General features: G+C 43.1%; 1 protein-coding gene across 4 annotated transcripts in view; it reads left to right on the top strand.

Annotated features, from left to right (window-relative positions):
- Window positions 1-17,284, top strand: part of LOC310958429 (electrogenic sodium bicarbonate cotransporter 1-like) — a 32,189-nt gene extending 14,905 nt beyond the window's left edge. The window contains exons 5-27 of one of the 4 annotated variants that reach the window (XM_083929361.1): window positions 244-404; window positions 485-664; window positions 900-998; window positions 1,672-1,748; window positions 2,625-2,782; window positions 2,866-2,953; window positions 5,274-5,428; window positions 5,976-6,092; window positions 6,375-6,549; window positions 8,232-8,365; window positions 9,397-9,659; window positions 10,151-10,203; window positions 10,320-10,505; window positions 11,426-11,539; window positions 12,194-12,355; window positions 12,940-13,118; window positions 14,020-14,092; window positions 14,912-14,980; window positions 16,015-16,188; window positions 16,269-16,433; window positions 16,556-16,649; window positions 16,964-17,041; window positions 17,154-17,284. In XM_083929361.1, coding sequence (XP_083785487.1) covers window positions 244-404; window positions 485-664; window positions 900-998; window positions 1,672-1,748; window positions 2,625-2,782; window positions 2,866-2,953; window positions 5,274-5,428; window positions 5,976-6,092; window positions 6,375-6,549; window positions 8,232-8,365; window positions 9,397-9,659; window positions 10,151-10,203; window positions 10,320-10,505; window positions 11,426-11,539; window positions 12,194-12,355; window positions 12,940-13,118; window positions 14,020-14,092; window positions 14,912-14,980; window positions 16,015-16,188; window positions 16,269-16,433; window positions 16,556-16,649; window positions 16,964-17,007 — 2,920 coding nt within the window. In that variant the 3' untranslated portion in view covers window positions 17,008-17,041; window positions 17,154-17,284. The remainder of the gene's footprint in view (window positions 1-243; window positions 405-484; window positions 665-899; window positions 999-1,671; window positions 1,749-2,624; window positions 2,783-2,865; window positions 2,954-5,273; window positions 5,429-5,975; window positions 6,093-6,374; window positions 6,550-8,231; window positions 8,366-9,396; window positions 9,660-10,150; window positions 10,204-10,319; window positions 10,506-11,425; window positions 11,540-12,193; window positions 12,356-12,939; window positions 13,119-14,019; window positions 14,093-14,911; window positions 14,981-16,014; window positions 16,189-16,268; window positions 16,434-16,555; window positions 16,650-16,963; window positions 17,042-17,153) is intronic. The other 3 variants (XM_083929363.1, XM_083929362.1, XM_083929364.1) reach the window with 3 other exon arrangements.
- Window positions 17,285-18,341: the final 1,057 nt, after the last annotated feature.

Raw genomic sequence — 18,341 nt, forward strand, 5'->3', positions numbered from 1 at the left:
GCGTTATCTCCTTTTTTGCAGCGTCACAAATTGGGCAACATTTTAGACAATGGCAGACATGCCCAAAATAGTGCTGGTTCTAAGCGCTAACAGGACTTTTTACACATAAATAAACAGTTGCTCTTTCGCTATAATGAGGAACAGAGGCGTCTGAATGCGCTACGGAGCGATTGACGCGCCATTCCACGCCGGTAGCACAAGCCCAATACCTTAAATCCATCTCAACCCTCTCCTCCTGACCAGATGGATCAAGTTTGAGGAGAAGGTGGAGAAGGGCGGTGAGCGCTGGAGCAAGCCGCACGTGGCCACGCTGTCCTTGCACAGCTTGATGGAACTCAAAACGTGCATCGAGAAAGGCACCATTATGCTGGACCTGGAGGCCTCCTCGCTGCCGCAGATTGTCGGTAAGTGAACCAAATTACCTGCACCCTCCTTTAAAGGTGATGAAGACCCCCAGTGTTTAACTCCAATCCATCCCTAACAGAGGTGATCACCGACAGTCAGATTGACAACGGTCAGCTGAAGGCCGACCTGAAGGAGAAGGTCATGTACACACTGCTACGGAAGCATCGCCACCAGACCAAGAAGTCGAACTTGCGCTCTCTTGCTGACATCGGCAAGAGTGTCTCCAGTGCAAGTAGGCTGTTTACCAACCAGGAGAATGGTAATGCAACCCCCCTTTTCTATCCCTTTTAAGCCAAACAATTGCACTTTTTTTCCTCCTTTGTCATCTGGCGTTTTGTTTCTGACTTACACTAACTACTTCTGTAGGATTTCCGTTTCCTAATCTCATCCTTCTGGTCTTTTCTCTGCTTTTCCTTCCCCACCTTGTTTCCTTGTCTTTCTCCTTCTCTTCGGGTCTATCCTGTGTCTGACCTCCTGCATCTGCGGTGTTAAAGCACGCAGCTCCCTTGAGCACCACCCTGTGCCTTTTTTAAACCCACACGACCCAGAAGAACCATGTGAGGTCTCGAGGAGCTCCAGCATGGGATACCTCTGTAAGTGAGGTCACAGCACTCCTACTGAACACAGCATAGTTCATGGAGAGGGACTGGAGATTCACAGTCGAGCTCTCCTTCAGTCTATTATATTTTTAAAAAAAATAAATAAAAAATAGTTCAATGTGTGTTTGTTCAGTGCTGCAAACTTCAAAAAGGTCAACTTAGAGGCACACAAAGAGAGAATAGCTTCGCTCATTAATTCTCAATGCTCTCAGCTAAATATTTATTTGGCACCGCAAAGCTAAAATGTTGTAGACTCTGATCTCTTCACATTGGCAGTAAATGGACCGTATCAAACTGAGCTCTAAAGTTTACATTCTCACATTTCTGCTGACGCGCAGAAGCAGTGGACCTAAGACGACCGTATATCCAATCTCTCCTCTCTCTCTCTCTCTCTCTCTCTCTCTCTATCTCTTTATCTCTCTTTCTCTTTATCTCTCTGTCTTTCTCTCTCTGGAGCGCCTGAATGAATCTGGCATTAGTCCTAAAGCTTAAGCCTTGCCACATTTAGCTAGGTCCAGAGTTTTCTGGCTCTCTCCGTGTACTTTCCTCGCGCCTTTTATCTTTCTGGGACTCGTCTTCCCTCCTCTGCCAAAAAATGTTTAATTTGAGGCTTTGCATTTTCACCTTGGCCTCTTTCGATCCCAACAGTGTCTTACCTTTTCTACAGGTAGCCCAACTACTACCCACAGAAACCTCACCTCCAACAGCCTGAGCGACTTCTCTGACAAACCAGAGAAGGATCAGGTAATCTGTTTGTGTCTCCTTTGTATTGCCGCACAGAAAGATGCTATTACTATGCAGCCTAATAATAGATCACACATAAGGTCTCCATTCACAAAGCAGCACTGTGCAGTGTCATGTGATGGGCTATGTGCACGCACAAGCTTGTGAGCCTCATGTATTGACAGATAAGACCCCAGGCTCACTCTCTGCTCTGTGCTCCTAACAAAAGCCCACTGTCTCCCGTCTTTGTCCTGTGAGTTTCTATCACCCGCGCGTGTGAGTTTCTCTCACTGTCATGACTCATGATCGAGTAGTGAACTGTCATCTGGCTTTAGTGCGGTCCGCAGAAACACTGCACACAGATAAAAGCTCACAGAGGCGGTTAAACTGTAACAGCAGGAATTGCACTCCTGCATCAGTTAATGAAAGTGTAGATTTGTCAAAAGTGGACGTAACATGAAGGCCTTAGTTAATCATCCCCGTGCAACACAGTGTTTTTCTTTCATCCACAACTTATGTGTTTATTGTCTACCTTGCATGTCAGCTTAGTGTAAGACTGTGGATGCAATTACACAGAAGTGGTAAAGTGTGTTTATTAGGGGGCATAAAGTCAAGCTGCTGTTGCACATAATTCTAGGACAGGACAGGACGGGTACTACCTGTACCAGTAAAACACTACGTCAAGTATCCAACTTGTTACTGCCACATTTTTATCGCCACATTTATTTTAAAATGTCACATCCATCTTTGATCGTGCTGCATGTGACAGAGAAAGGGAGTTTGTGTGTGATCCCCCCCCCCCCTCTTACGTCTGTATCTTTTTAACAAATAACTTGCATTCATTGTTACATTTCGCTAAATATATCTTTTCTTTCCCTGCTCTCTTTGTCCCAACAGCTGAAGAATAAGTTCATGAAAAAATTGCCCCGTGATGCAGAGGCATCAAACGTGCTGGTCGGAGAGGTGGACTTCCTGGAAACTCCCTTCGTGGCGTTTGTGCGTCTGCAGCAGGCTGTCATGCTGGGGGCTCTGACCGAGGTCCCTGTACCCACGAGGTAGAGAACACAGTTTAGTCTGTCATGACATCAATAAAATGTGCCGCCTCAGATTCTGACTTGTCATTTTTTTTGTTACGTAGATTTCTCTTTGTCCTGCTGGGGCCCAAAGGTAAAGCGAAGTCCTATCACGAAATCGGAAGAGCCATTGCCACCCTGATGTCAGACGAGGTACTTTACTTCTATCCTAATTTTGTCTATTTACTTTCGCTGTTTTTAAAGTTTACTCTTGACACTGTGCGTCGAGATTAGTGTGGTTTTGATGCGAGGTAGCAGTGCTCCGTGGCGCTGACAGGATTCTATTTCATAGCACGCACAAGAACTGCCCGTCTGCTTGTAGGCTTCTGCAAACGCCTAGGCAAGCAAGCGAGCAAAAGATGTTTATTTTACACTAACATTTCAGAGTCAACACCGCTATAACACTCTCATTAGCCCACTGCATGCATTTTGAATACACAGTCCTTATTGCAGCTTGTATTTGCAGAAGGCCAAATACACGACACACAGCCAGGAGCAGGACAAACTGGTAGACCAGTGACACACACATAAAACACACTCCCAAAATATTCAATCTTTTCACACATGTTTGAAATAATGCAGTCATAAAGTACCTGTTGTGCCCTTCAACAAAACTACTATATCTTCATAAAACAACTGAGGGTTGAACGGGTGAACTTATTTTGAACTTGTCTTCTGGGCTAAAAGATGAACCAACATCGAGTGCGCTTTATAAATTATTCTTATTCTTATGCACAGTTCTGTTTACATATGCTCACTGTAATGCCAGAGGCAATTTTTTTAAGTTCTCACATCAACCAGTTTATTAAACCACTCAATACAGTCCTGAGAAAACTTACAGATGTGTCGCAGTTAGGGTTGCAAAGTTTTGGGAATATTAAAAGTTTGAAACATTAAATCACCCCAAAATTTCAAGTTTATTCCTGTTAATTCAGACTAACTGCACTTACCATGTAATAAGCAGACATAAATATAGACATTTTGTGTTCTCATAAGCAAAAGTCCCATTCAGATCGTAACATGAAATTAAGACACTATCTGAGACTTATCTGTGAATGTGATGGAGGAATGCACAGTGCTCGGTTAAATGTAGTTATTATTAATAACCCCAAAATGTCCAGTTTATTCCCATGGAAAATGTCCGTCACACATGTACATCTGTGATTATCAGCTTGATGGGAGACGATAGACTGGCTCCACTGATCTGGAACTCCCAAATGTTTCAAATCATTTTTAAAAAATGTACACACTGTCTGTACATGATTACGGCTGTCGGCGCCGCTGAGACTGACGAGTATCATTAGTTGTGCAGGTATTTGTTTATGCAAAACCCCGGGTTATGACCAAAGATGGAAAGATAAGAGACGGTCAGAATTCAGCCTGTGGGGAACATGCATGTCTGTACCAATTTTCAGGATCACCCCAGTTGAGGTGGTTCGGGCATCTAGTAAGGAAGCACCCTGGGCGCCTCCCTAGGGAGGTGTTCCAGGCACGTCCAGCTCGGAGGAGGCTTCTGGGAAGACCCAGGACTAGGTGGAGAGATTAGATCTCCACACTGGCCTGGGAACGCCTCGGGATCCCCCAGTTAGAGCTGGTTAATGTGGCCTGGGAAAGGGACGTTTGGGGTCGCCTGCTAAAGCTCCTGCCCCCGTGACCCGACCCGGATAAGCGGTTAGAGATGAGATGAGATGAGTGACCATTGAATAGATTTTTCAGTCAAAACCACAGACCTCATGGTGGCACTATAGGTGGGACAGGATTACACCTCTGCAGTCCACTTGCCAAATCCCTCAGCTCTCTAGATATTGTCGTATTAATCATCCCAGCAGTCTGCCTGGCCAAGCCTGAACAACTTGTAGCTTAATTGTTAAGCTGTGTGTTGAAGTTGTGGGAGACAAATTTGTTTTGGTGTCGTCAGAATAAATTCAACACAATAAAGCAAACAGTGCAGGCAACGCAGGCTTTTCCCAATATATTTTCAGCTCTGTCTGCTCTGACTTAACCCTCTGTGTCGAACAGCTCATTTCTTTACCCTGAGAGCACCATGCCCACGGATTCCCACAGGCCTCTACTCTTCCCAGTATATCTCATATGTCAACACAGCAGCATAGGAAGTGTTTTTCCAGGATTTCCTCAAGTTAAACTTTAGCCTCTCGGCTCTCCAGTGACAGCGGTGTCGCAGGTTTATCAGATGTTTGTGTGTTTGACTCGTCAGCCCTGTAGTACTCTACCTGCTTGTTTCTGTGACCCCGGGGTGCACTGCACTGCACTGCACACAAATAAGGACTTCTTCTTTGTGTACATTGCGAAAGAGCTTAGAAAACCCTTGTAAACGTAATGGTGGGGCTGGTTTCATGATTTGCATTTTAATGACATACTGCACTCCAAGTAAAAGTGAGAAGGCAGAGTTCTTGCACATTTTGGCCCTGTATACATTTAAGTACATGTTATGTTATTGATTGGCTGATTACAGGTGTTCCATGATATTGCCTATAAAGCGAAGGACAGGCAGGACCTGCTGGCTGGTATCGAGGAGTTCCTGGATGAGGTCATTGTCCTGCCCCCTGGAGAGTGGGACCCTGACATCAGGATAGAGCCACCCAAGTCTCTGCCCTCCTCGGACAAGAGGTCCGTCCTAATCCACACAACCCTAATCCGAATGAATGAAGTCACTGCACATGAATCTGTTATAAATCCATCCTGTAACATGATCTTCTCCACATCACATTATTCTCTTTTTCTTACAGCGATGTTTAGTTTTTAGGGTCTGAAAGTCAGGGAATAGGTTTTCAGTAGTATTTATCTCATGTTTGCTCATGAAAGCTAACATTAGTGACCGTTAACTACTGGTCATACCGAACCACCTAAGGCTGAATAAATACAAAATGTTGACAATGTGACTGAGCATAGGTCTTATATTGTTTTAATATATGTAGTGTACATATGTGTCACAAAGTTCAGAACAATAATCTGCATAGTACATTAAAATGATCATGCCTGTATCGCATCATTTTAAATGGCCATACGTGACATATATTTTCATAACATTAACGTTTCTTGTTAAATGTCTTTTGAAGAAAGTATTTGTAAAAGCAAAATGATTCTATTTGCCCACACAGTTGTTTGTTTTGTCGAAGGCTTGTGGTGTGTGACCGTTTGTCCTGTGTTTTTAAAGGAAGAACATGTATGCTGGATTAGAGGCGCCTCAGATGAACGGCGACACTCCCCACGACGCGGGACACGGAGGGGGCGGAGGACACGAGGTTGGAGAGGAGCTTCAGTGGACGAAAAAGTAATTGAGAGATTGGTGTAAATACAGAAAAGTCAAGAAGAAATCATAATTGCAGTGTGAAGATATGCATCATAAAGTAAAAGTCATAACTTGTAAAATGGTTTCTTAGTTTCCAATGAGGAAATATTGCACGTATGACTCAAGAACAGTTAAAGTGCTCCATTATTGCAGCTTTCCTTTCTTTGGAAACCAAATGCACATCATGTGTAACTCATAAAGCCAAGTTATGCCATGGAAATACAGTGTATTGCACCCACTAACTTGAACGGCTCTGTGTTTAAGGTTCTGTGGAGGTCTTGTCCTGGATGTCAAGCGGAAGCTGCCGTTCTTTGCCAGTGACTTCTACGATGCACTAAATATCCAGTCTCTGTCGGCCATCTTGTTCATCTATCTGGGCACGGTCACCAATGCGATCACATTTGGAGGCTTACTTGGTGACGCCACAGAAAACATGCAGGTAACCCCCCTTTTTTATTACATGAACAACAAGGAAGCTTTGTGTCTGCAGATGTATTTTGGTGCACATGCAAAGGGAAAGCGGTTGTTGTATACAGCTTAGGCAGACAAAACAAGTCTCCCCCTAACCTTGAACCAACATTACTTCCAAGTTGTGTTATGACTCTTGAGAAAGTTCCACTAGGTGCCTAAAACATTAACTCTGACCTAAAAAGTCCTCAGTATAGGTCAAACATTTCCCCTGATACAACTGGATAATATCTTTCATGAGACCCTCCCAGACTCCTAAATGCCCTCTTCTTCCAAACCCCACACCCCCTGCTAGTTACACAGGCTTTCTGTCTTAAGCTCTAGCCAAGATAACCCATCGTGGTTACGTTTTAGAAAGCTCCCTCCAGAGCCAGAGCCACAGACAACATTATATAACTGTTTACACAGTTTAACAAGTAAACTGAACTTCATGTGTAGGAGTGGTGTAGTACTACCTTAATGTACATGAACGGTTAACACAGCACTTCTCTCTGCATCAGAAGCAGCCTATAGCATGTTGTTTCATCACTTCCAGATTCTAGTGATAATAAAGTAGGCTGTGTTTTGCAGAGGTGCCATTCTGAGCCCTTATTTTGGTCCCACAGCGGGAAAGTGACTTGATTTAAGAGATGTTAAGTACTGGTACGGGGCAATGTATTCTAATGAGCCGGCACGTGACATAGGATAATGTTTTCTGATCCAGGCAGCCCACAAAAAACTGTCCGGGATGTCTTATTTCACAGTTGTGCACGAGCACTGAAAAAGAGCATTTTTCACACTGTATTCCCCTTAAGATGATATGGCGTTCTGCGTTAACTAATGAACAACAGAAAAAAAGAGTGCACTTCAGCTGATAAGCCATTCTAATTTGGAGCTCAGAGGCTCATACTGCATCCATCTGTTGGACCTGCTGTTAACAGGACCGCATACGGTTGTGCAATTGTGATATAATAGCATCCAATGCTGCATCCTGGTGTTCCTGGTAGCTGTGTGTATAGGGTTGTCCCTCCTTGGCATTGGCTGCTCCCCTGGCAACCGGCGGCCTCCCGCTGTAGCAGCCCTGCAGAACACCGACCTCAGGGATTTGCCCTGGCTGTAAATAACCACAGATCCAGATTACTCAGCCGCTGCAGCCTTGTCATGCCTGCATTTCCAGTGACACCCCCCCACCACCACCTCTGAGCACTGCAGAGGGAATCCCTGCACTCACCTGACCTTTCTCCGCACAGGGCTCAGAAATACAGTACAGCCAAGTTATCAATTACTCATCTATTTGCTGTAGCATTAGGCCTGTAAAATACTCAGCTGACACAACTGGAAATTAAACAGGCCTGTCCTGATGGGCCAGCCTTGCAGCTGTGTGATGTGTATAGGGAAAACAAAGCTTCCAGCTGAGTAAGCAGTATTATGGTTTTGCTTTTCTGAGGCTCGGAAAGAGTTGGACGGGGGGAAAATTTGAAAAATGTGCCGAATACTGACGAAAGAAACGTGTTTTTGAACAATTTCTTTCCAAGGCAGTTTAATACGGAGTCATGCTCAACGTATGAATGGCCAGTCTCACCTCTTTTGTATATTTTGAAGGCCAAGCATGTGCCATGAGCTGTGTGTGTGTGTGTGTGTGTAAAGGCTGCATGTGTTTTTCCATTTGTGCAGGGTGTGTTGGAAAGTTTCCTGGGTACGGCACTCACAGGAGCAGTGTTCTGTTTGCTGGCTGGTCAGCCCCTGACCATTCTCAGCAGCACGGGCCCGGTGCTCGTCTTTGAACGACTGCTCTTTACCTTCAGCAAGTGAGTAGTTCAATCACACTCATTCAGACACTTTAAAATCAAAGAATGTTACCAAGGTAAAAAAGGGTTGACAGTCACCTGCAGTAGAGTGGCAGATATAGTTTGTTGTCATTCCCCAAAAGTTTTTACAGAGATCTTGTCATTGTGCCCCTTTTTTTTAAGTAAAAAAAAAAAATTAAAGCTTGGAAATCTACGGTACATAGAGAATTCACAAGGCTGGTGAATTTGCATAAATGTTTATTTTAACAGTATCTCAGTGGAACTCTTTGTACTTCCTGTAAATCTGCCAGCTGTTTGTAAAATTTTCCACATGTTTTTTGCTGTCAACTTCCTGTCCCGATTGACTGTGACCACACACACACACACACACGCACGTTGTAAAGAAAAATAGACAAATAAATTGTGCATTCAACAAACACAGGTTTCCCACAGGTCCTGGAAAACGGTACAGTCATGGAAAACACATGGAACAGTGTCCTATAAAGTGTGGAAATTGATTTCAACACTTTCCGACTTCACTTTAGCGGAGTATCGGGAAGATTTACCATGTCTTTTCACAATCCCACCTGACAGGATTAAAGGTGTTTAATGCTGACTGCTCCCTCTTCCACTGTACTCCCTTCCTCTACCAGAGAGACAGCTAGCATTACACAACACCCTGATTATATTCCATTATTAATAATTCACTCTCATTTAGTTTTACTCTGACTGAAGAATGTTGTGCTGTCTGTGTCCGCCAAGTGTTTCCATGCCCCTCTAGTCAACATTTGCTGAGTCAGCAGCAGCTGTTAGCCCGTCCACAGCTGTTGGATATCTATGCCAAAAGTGCATCATTTTTGTGTAGAGGAAAAAGCTGCCGACAGCTCTGGGTGTATATAACATACTGTAAATAATATAACTAATATTTACAACACTTAGACAGAGGTGATTGAAAGAAAATTGCAGGAGGGATTATAAGTGCTTTGAAATAAAACACCAAGGTGTAAGGATACACTTGTAGACAGTTAACCTAAATCTGTTCCTCTCCTCAGAGACAACGGGTTAGACTACCTGGAGTTTCGGCTGTGGATCGGCCTGTGGTCGGCTTTCTTATGTTTGGTGCTGGTCGCCACGGACGCCAGCTTCCTGGTACAGTATTTCACGCGTTTCACAGAGGAAGGCTTCTCTGCGCTCATCAGCTTCATCTTCATCTACGACGCTTTCAAAAAGATGATAAAGCTGGCCCACCACAACCCAATCAACTCTGAGTACGATGCCAACCTCATCACGCTCTACGACTGCAGCTGCATGCCTGGTACGTAGTCTGAACTTTTTCTGCAGCGAATAAAGAGAAATTGATGGAATGGCTGATGTAAGGCGGGCATACAGGAGTGTCAACGTATCTGGTAACATAGGCAGTATCTGATACCACCACTTGTAAACGTGAACCATTCATTGCCTAAAAACTCCTCATTGTCGAGTGCCATGAGAGTCTCAGTATCACCAGAGACGCCAGTGAAAGTTCCACAGTCGTATTTGTTTTTTTCCCATTTGGCAGTGATGTTATGTTTCTATTCTACATTAACCCAAGCTTACTTATTTGAGCAGTGTATACAGTGGTGATAACAAATGATACCAGTATGTGTCAGCGTTTAGATACCACTGTTTACCTCTCAACGGCCGGTTTCTGTGCCACCAGTGACTTGGCAGGATTGTTTGGGAGGGATACTGATCCAAAATGGCAATTGTGAAACTGCAGGTCATGGAGGCATTCTCATTTTTGTCGTTATTGTTTCTCTTTACTAGGCAACTCATCAGATCTCCTTGATGTCCCTGCATGGATCAACAGTACTGATGTGGTATGCAAGTGTCCTTGTTTTTGTGAAATTTAGTAACATGGCGTCAGAATTTAAAGAGATGTTTTTTTTCCAAATATTGTTGGTTAAAAGAACCTCTTTTGGTTTCTTCTCTCAAGCTAGGGAATGCCACCTGGGCGACCCTGACCAAAGAGCAGTGTGTGAAGTATGGAGGTCAGCTGGTCGGAGAGGCCTGTGGCTATGTGCCTGACATCACCCTGATGTCCCTCATCTTGTTCTTTGGGACCTACACGTGCTCCATGGGTCTGAAGAAGTTCAAGACGAGCCGCTTCTTCCCCACCACAGTGAGTGAAAGCACCCATCATGAATATTTGGCTTTTTAAAAATTATATTATTCTGTTCCTGAGTAAAACTGTGAACAGTGATACAGATGTTTGTGGATTTACCCAAACTGTTAGCTGACAACTCTCAGTGTAGTCGACAAGCTCAGATGTTCACGCTATTAACAGTGTTTGAGGCACAGAAAGCATGAGACTCAAGCTCAGATCCATAAATTCTTGTTCCTTAGCCATGTTAGCAACATGAGGCCGCACCCAAGTACAGTGGTGATTTGAGCTAAATGCTAGCATCACCATGCTAACACACATATACTCCGCAATGCTAAGACAATGCTAAACATGCTCAGGTTAAGCAGGTACAATATTTGCAATGTTCACCATCTTCGTTTTTAGCATGCTAACATTTGCTAATTAGCACAAAACGCAATGTACAGCTGAGGCTCATGGTGTCCTTTTAGCTTTCAGGTATTTATTTTCAAATCTAAAGTATAACATTATTACATTTCCGGGGTAACATAAATGTCTACCAAATTTCAGGGCAATCCATCCAATGATTAATTGAAATAATAAAAAGCTACCATTTTGTGGATGTTGCAATATAGAGCACCAAACTGTTTCATTTGCATAACCATCCATTTACATTTTTTTTCTTGCAAATAATGTGTCTCTTTAACAGCCTCTTGTCTGGTTTAAAACCTGTTAGTGAGTAATACATGAACCACAATGTTTACTTACCACAATGGCCGGTCTAAGTGCACTCGCACTACCAGAAGCACACACTCGGCAACGTAACACCTTTATCTACCAACCATGTACTTTGACAGGGTGTAGTTCCTTTTTCAAACACACAAAGAAAAATGTCACTCGAGCTGATATTTCATAAAACAAAACTGTCAAACCTGCTGTAAATGTTTCTCCTCTTCTAGGTGAGGAAGCTCATCAGTGACTTTGCGATCATCTTGACCATTCTTCTCTTCTGTGGCGTGGACGCCTTTGTCGGCGTGGACACTCCGAAGCTCATAGTGCCAAGTGAATTCAAGGTGCATACCACGCGTGGACAAAGTACTTGTAATAGAAAAGTGATGTACATTCACAAAAACAGCTAGCCATTACAAGTTGTGGTGGAACTGTTTTTACCTGAATGACAGCTGCCGGCCAGGTGCAGTTTTCTCTGATTACACTGATAACGATCCCTGTTTCTGCCAGAAAGCCTCTGAAATTCTCTTAAATGCCAGTATAATGCTTTTCTTTGTGGCGTGCCTGGTAAGCGATACATGAAACTAAGGCACAGTCAGTCTTGGAGATCGCTAAGTTCAAATGTTCCTCAGCTGGCATTTAGACCATGTGGATGGGAACGATGGGGTAGAGACGCTGGTAGCTGCATCAAATAACAACTAGATTATTGGTGATGTGAGAGCACACACACCGTCCTGCAGTTGTAAGGACAGAGCTAGCTTTGTTTGACAGATTTGTCATGTAATAATGCACCAGTAATTTCCGACTCTGTTCAGTGTTGAGACTCTCTGTAAGTGTAATGGAGTAATCACCTCGGATTTTGAGTTTCTTTCTGTTCTGTTTGAGATGATACCCATGTCTGAGAGCTACACAGAACTGAGACGATTCACTAGTCAGGTGTGTCCCTGTGTTGGGGTCCAGGTCACTTTAACAGTCTCGCTCTTCTTATTTTTGTCCAGCCCACAAGTCCATTGAGGGGCTGGTTCGTTCCTCCGTTTGGAGGGAACCCTTGGTGGGTGTACCTGGCAGCCATCCTCCCCGCTCTGCTGGTCACCATTCTGATATTTATGGACCAGCAAATCACTGCTGTGATTGTCAACAGGAAAGAGCACAAACTCAAGGTTGGTGCACCACCACAAAGTTTTATACATTTACAACATGAAATAAAATGATTTAGAATTATGAACGGTTAAAAGTCCGAATAACCCGAGTGCAACCTTTAACCCTGTCCGTCCAGAAGTGTAAGAAATGACTAACCAATCGAAAAAGTGTGTGGAAAAAAACCCAAAACATTTTCTTTATTAATTTAACAGCTAGAATATACTTTTCTGCAAATTGTATATCTCTACACAAATGTCTAAATACATTTTCACAGCCTTTCAAATGGTGGGGAATTTATTGTGAAAGAAATGCTAAATCCCATCACATTTAATAATTTCTAATTTATTATATTTCTTTATATTGTAGTATGTAAACAGCTTCTCATTAAAGTCATGACAATCTCCTGAAACACACTTCAAATATGACCTCATTGTCCTCCTTAGTAGCTTTGGCTGTGCTTGCTAAAGGGAGACAGTTGTGTGCACCACCATCAACTATCATAAGACCACATAGAAGTCTGGAAAAATGTTCTTTATTACGAATCGCCTCTTGAAATGCATGCTTCCCTGTGAGTATCTCACTCTTTACTTCTGTCTGCTCTCAGAAAGGAGCAGGGTATCACTTGGACCTGTTCTTGGTGGCCATCCTGATGATCATCTGCTCCTTCATGGGCCTGCCGTGGTACGTGGCGGCCACTGTCATCTCCATCGCCCACATTGACTCTTTAAAAATGGAGACCCAGACGTCGGCCCCCGGGGAGCAGCCCAAATTCCTGGGTGTCAGGTGAGAGAACGCAGCTGCAGCTGCCGGACACAGTAGTGACGTCATTTAAGAGTCAAATTGTCTCTTACGTGGTAGTCCAGGGAGTAGTTTGTATTCTTCTCTCTGTTTTCCCAGAGTATTGTCGTCCTTTGAAAGTGCCAGGTAGTTAATCACATTTATTTTGGATTCCCAGGAGAAAATAAATCTCTTGGCAGGTGGCTAGAGTTTTTATGACAGAGCTGTAATGCTGTGTGTAAAGTTCATAGTAAATGTTTATATGCACACACAACAGTGTGCGCTTCACGCACAGTTTTTCGAAATAACTTTAATAATGTGTGCAAGTGGACAAACCTCGTTTTCTCCTGCTATACTTTCATGATTAACCATAAATGTTCAATGAAGAGCCTTTTTTGGTACATAGAAAAGCATGCAGAAAATCAGCCAGAAATAAGCAATCCAACTTACTTAATCTGGAAACGGAGAAACCGAAGAACACCAAAAGGGAGAAAGCAATCATAGAAAATGGCAGTCGAAGGAGAAAATCTAGGCCTTACATTTACAGATATAGGCTACTTCAATTGTACTCAACAGTCAGTGAAAAGGTAACAAGTTTGTGGATAAGGTAGAGGCCTTGAAATTTTTTTAATTCAATTACGACTGTTCTGCGAGTCTTTAAACATCATGGATTTGTGATGTCGTTGATGAAAAGAAGCTCAAAGTTTGAGACGTTCCTTGTACAAAGGCAAGTTTACTGTGTGTATGTTAATGAAGATGCAATGATCTCTCCAGTGAATTTGGTTCTCCAAATTAAACTGCCATTATATAGAAACATGGTGTTTTCCAGTGATTCCGAGCTACTGCCTTTCATGTGTCTGCGGGTTATGATTAATTCAGTGTTTTTCCACTTTTTCCACCAATCCAGGGAGCAAAGAGTCACGGGTATCTTCGTGTTCCTCCTGACGGGACTCTCTGTCTTCATGGCCCCGATCCTCAAGGTACTGCTCCAACTTCTATAATCGTTCCATGGAAATACGGATTACTGTCTGCCTCTTTTAGGACAAACTCCTGTCACACCACCTCCTTAAATTTGAAGTAATTTCAAATCTTTTATTCATCCGATTAGGAACTCCCATAGTTGAATTAATTTGATGTGAAATAAGCATGTTCATTGGGGCTTAAGCTCAGATTGCAGCTGAGTGCCTTCTCAAGTTTCCATTCCCACATTAAGCTGCCAAACAAAAAAAATGTCAAGTCAATGAGAGATTTTTGGAGCTGGAACTCCCCCTTGTGGATATTAAGAATATTGTTACTCTGCTCCTGTGAATTCGTTTCCCTCTCCTCACTGGCCTTTCATCTAGTATTCAACAGTAACTTTGGAAAAGGAGCATTATGTTTGTATAAATTATGACTTAAGCTGTTTCAAATGTCGCCATTTTTCACGCTTAATCTACTGCTGGTTTAAATATTGTACCGTGTATTTAAATGGCTAATTTTGCACATACTTTTTTCACCTACTGCGTTAAAGCTGCATCGCTAATACTGAGCAAGTAGTTGCCAGACCTGCACCTATGGCAGCCAAGTAGATCACACTGAGGTGTCTACTGAAATAGCATTATTAGAAAAGCTGCTTGTGGACTATTGTTAAACCAAGCAATGCTGCTAAATATAAACACACATTACCTGTAGCATGCTATAACGTCTTTAGTGTCTCTTAAACTTTCCATGTCTTTAGAACGTATTGAACCCACAGTGAGGTTACTACAGTCAGCCGCATGTCACGTGAATAACTTTCCACTGTGCCCTGTGTCATCCAGTTCATCCCGATGCCTGTGCTCTACGGCGTGTTCCTCTACATGGGTGTGGCGTCGCTCAATGGTGTCCAGGTGAGTGAGTCTGACCTGTTCAGCCTGCTAACCGGTGTCAGGCGAGTTACTTGACAGATCTAATTTATGGCACGTTACATTTTACTCATTGTTAAAATAATGACAATAGTTAAAAGAATTACAGGAACAAGACATTGTAGTTTTAAAATAAGCAGCCAGCTTACGGTCAGGAAGTATTCACTCCGTTAATGTCAGCATTCCTGTTCACACACCCTCCACCTCTGAACAAAACCTACCTCAGTGTAGCCTTGCCAATCAAATATGAGCAAAACTAATGGTGGCTAGCTAGCAGCTAAGCACAGCATGTAAGCAATTCTACTGGTGGCTAGCTAGCTAGCACATAAGACACGACATTTGAGAAAATCTAGTGGTGACCGAGGGTTATTGAATGTAGGCTCAGTCACCCTCTCTGACACTATGGGAGCTATGGGGTATGACACATGCGCAGCGTAGGCTAACTGGAGAGGAATACAGCAGACAGGGCTAGAAATAATGTAGTGGTCTCCGTTCAGGTGCTCGGCCTGACAGAACCTTTTTGTGTACGTTCAAATGTGGTTTTATATAAAAATAAAATATTTTCTGACCTATGACCGACTGCGAAAACCTCAGTGAAACAAATCTGTCATCCCCATGTTCTACGATAGAGCGAAGATGTTACTGCGAGTGTGACGCTGTGACGTTTCTTTTTTCCCCACCTTAGTGGTGGCTAGCTAGCTGGCAGCTAAGACGCATTGCACAACTTTTGAGTTAGCAAGAGGTGTATTTGTCCTCTTTTGTACCCTACCTCTAAATACAGAATTTCCAATAAAAATCCCATGACTAGAAAAAGTAACAATGCTACCATAGCTAAATACACCTTGAAAACATTCTGTAGAGGCCTCTCATTCACTTACACTATACATTAAAGAGGTAATGAGCTGAAGTGAAATAGAAGGCGTCTGCTGCATCCGATACTACAAAAATGGTAATCTTCTGACTGCAGCATGTCTATCCCCGTGACCCGACTGATCTGTTTATCTGTTCGCTTGTGTCAGTTCATGGACCGACTGCTGCTGCTCCTGATGCCAGCCAAGCACCAGCCCGACCTGATCTACCTGCGGCACGTCCCCCAGAGACGCATCCACCTCTTCACCTTCATCCAGGTCCTGTGTTTGGCCCTCCTTTGGATCCTCAAGTCAACCGTGGCTGCCATCATCTTCCCTGTCATGGTGAGGAACGGCTGCGATCGCCGACGTAGCTGAGCACAATCGCACAGCGTGAAAGTTAATCCAAGCATTCCTGTCTACAGATCTTGGCATTGGTGGCCGTGCGTAAGGCGATGGACTACGTGTTCTCCCAGCACGACCTCAGCTACCTGGACGACGTCATCCCAGAGAAAGACAAGAAGAAGAAAGAGGATGAGAAGAAAAAGAAACACAAGAAGAAGGGAAGCATAGACAGCGAAATTGAATTTGTAAGTAAACCATTCTTTCGACCTAAACGTTTAAATGGCATGTGTACATAAAGATTGTTGTCACGGGACTGTCTGCAGCCTCCCGTCTACAGTTCATAAGTGTTAATGTTCTCCTCCCGCAGTCTGACTACCCCTACCATGAAACTGTACCCAGTGTAAAAATCTCAATGGATATCATGGAGCAGGAGCCCATGTTGGGTGATAAATCTTTGGATAGTGAGTACGAGTCAGGGCTTTGCTTTGCCATAGCTCCAAGGGCGGCTCCAACTTTGTTTCAAAAGACTTCATGCTCGCATTTCCTTCTGACTTATTAGCCCTCCTGCATGCAATAACAAATTTAAAAGCTTCACGCATCAGTATTTTTTATCTTCCTGCCTGTTCTTTAACACTGCTCTAACCTGCCACTTTGCACAGATTTTTCTCTCAACATTATAACCCTGAAGGCAGCTTTCTCTCATCTCTTCTGCTGGTCCATTTGAAATCTCCGAGTGTTTGAGTTTGTTTTTTAAAGTTATTTTCTCCCCCCCCAGGAGATCAATCCAAGGCTCTCCTTAACCCGCATTCATCGTGCTGAGCACTACTTCGACTCTTCCACAGTGGCAGAGTGAGTGAGTACCAGCTGACTTGCACCACATTTACTCTGAAGATGAATTCATGAGGCACCATATTTACATTACTCTATATCTCTCTCTCTTTTTCCCCCCCCCCCACTCCGGACAGAAGTTCATACACAAAATGTTTGCCTCAGATTCGAATAGACAGGGGCTCTGAGGATAACACGTTCATCTGGAGGAAGGGCTCGGAGACAGATCTGTGAAGGAATTACCCAAAGACGCAGCAGGAACCAGCACAACATATCAAACGTCCTCTTATGTACTATAGTACAGTATAAATATATATATATTTTAAATATTCCCTTTGCGAGGATTCAAATCAGAACGGGTGGAAGCATTTGTCTTAAACTTTGGTACTGAATTTTAAAGAGGGCTGACACAGGATACGGTTGAGCATCCTTCATCCGTGTGAGTTCTCGCAGACAACAAAAGGTCTTCCTCAAGGTCCTCTGGGACTGTGACATTAATATTTAATGAATGGCTACCCTAATCATTTACAATAAGCGTCCAACTATATATAAATTATCATAAAAGATGTCCGGGATACAGTAAGTTTGTGGAATACAGACGGATCAGGAGGAGTTTCTTGATGATTTTTTTTAAAAAATAGGCTTCTTCCAAATGATACCAAACATAACCCGCCTCTCTTCTGATTTCCTTTATTTCCTTGTGGAGTTTAAATCCATAACTGCTGCAATCCTAACATTAAAACGTAGTAAAGTTACTGCATTTGGACGCAGGTAAAAGGGGATACACAGGAGAAATTGCGTGACAAAAGGTCATTTGTGCACAGTCACGAGCAAGCACTAATTTGTGTTTATGGGCATCTAAATTATTAATCAAGAGTCCACATTCAAAAACCGCATCCAGAAGATCACGTACCATGTTTGTGTCAGTGCGGTAAGAAGTAAATGGTTCAACGCCACACAGGTCGGAACCTCTGTTTGTCTAATTTCTTTACTTTTTCTATATTTATTATATTTAAACTCTATGCAAATGAATTTGCTGTCTGGACTTTGAGTATGGCTTTACCATTTAACTTCCCCATTCATGCAAATTTGAAGCTATTCTTCCTGTTGTGTGTATCCACTCAGCTGTCACGTCCCTGTCATAGGGAGATATAGATGTATTATACCTGTATGTAGCTCTACCTCTTATATTCCTGTAGGTGCCAGGTATTATATATATTTTAAAAAAACCCTCTGTTGTACAATAATTTGTGATCAAACACTGATTTTATTTCTTTTCAACTGGACCTGCATCGGATCTCAGAAGCTTCACTTTGAGCTCCTCT

Source organism: Echiichthys vipera (assembly GCF_963691815.1).
Source record: "Echiichthys vipera genome assembly, chromosome: 16".
Taxonomy (NCBI): domain Eukaryota; kingdom Metazoa; phylum Chordata; class Actinopteri; order Perciformes; family Trachinidae; genus Echiichthys; species Echiichthys vipera.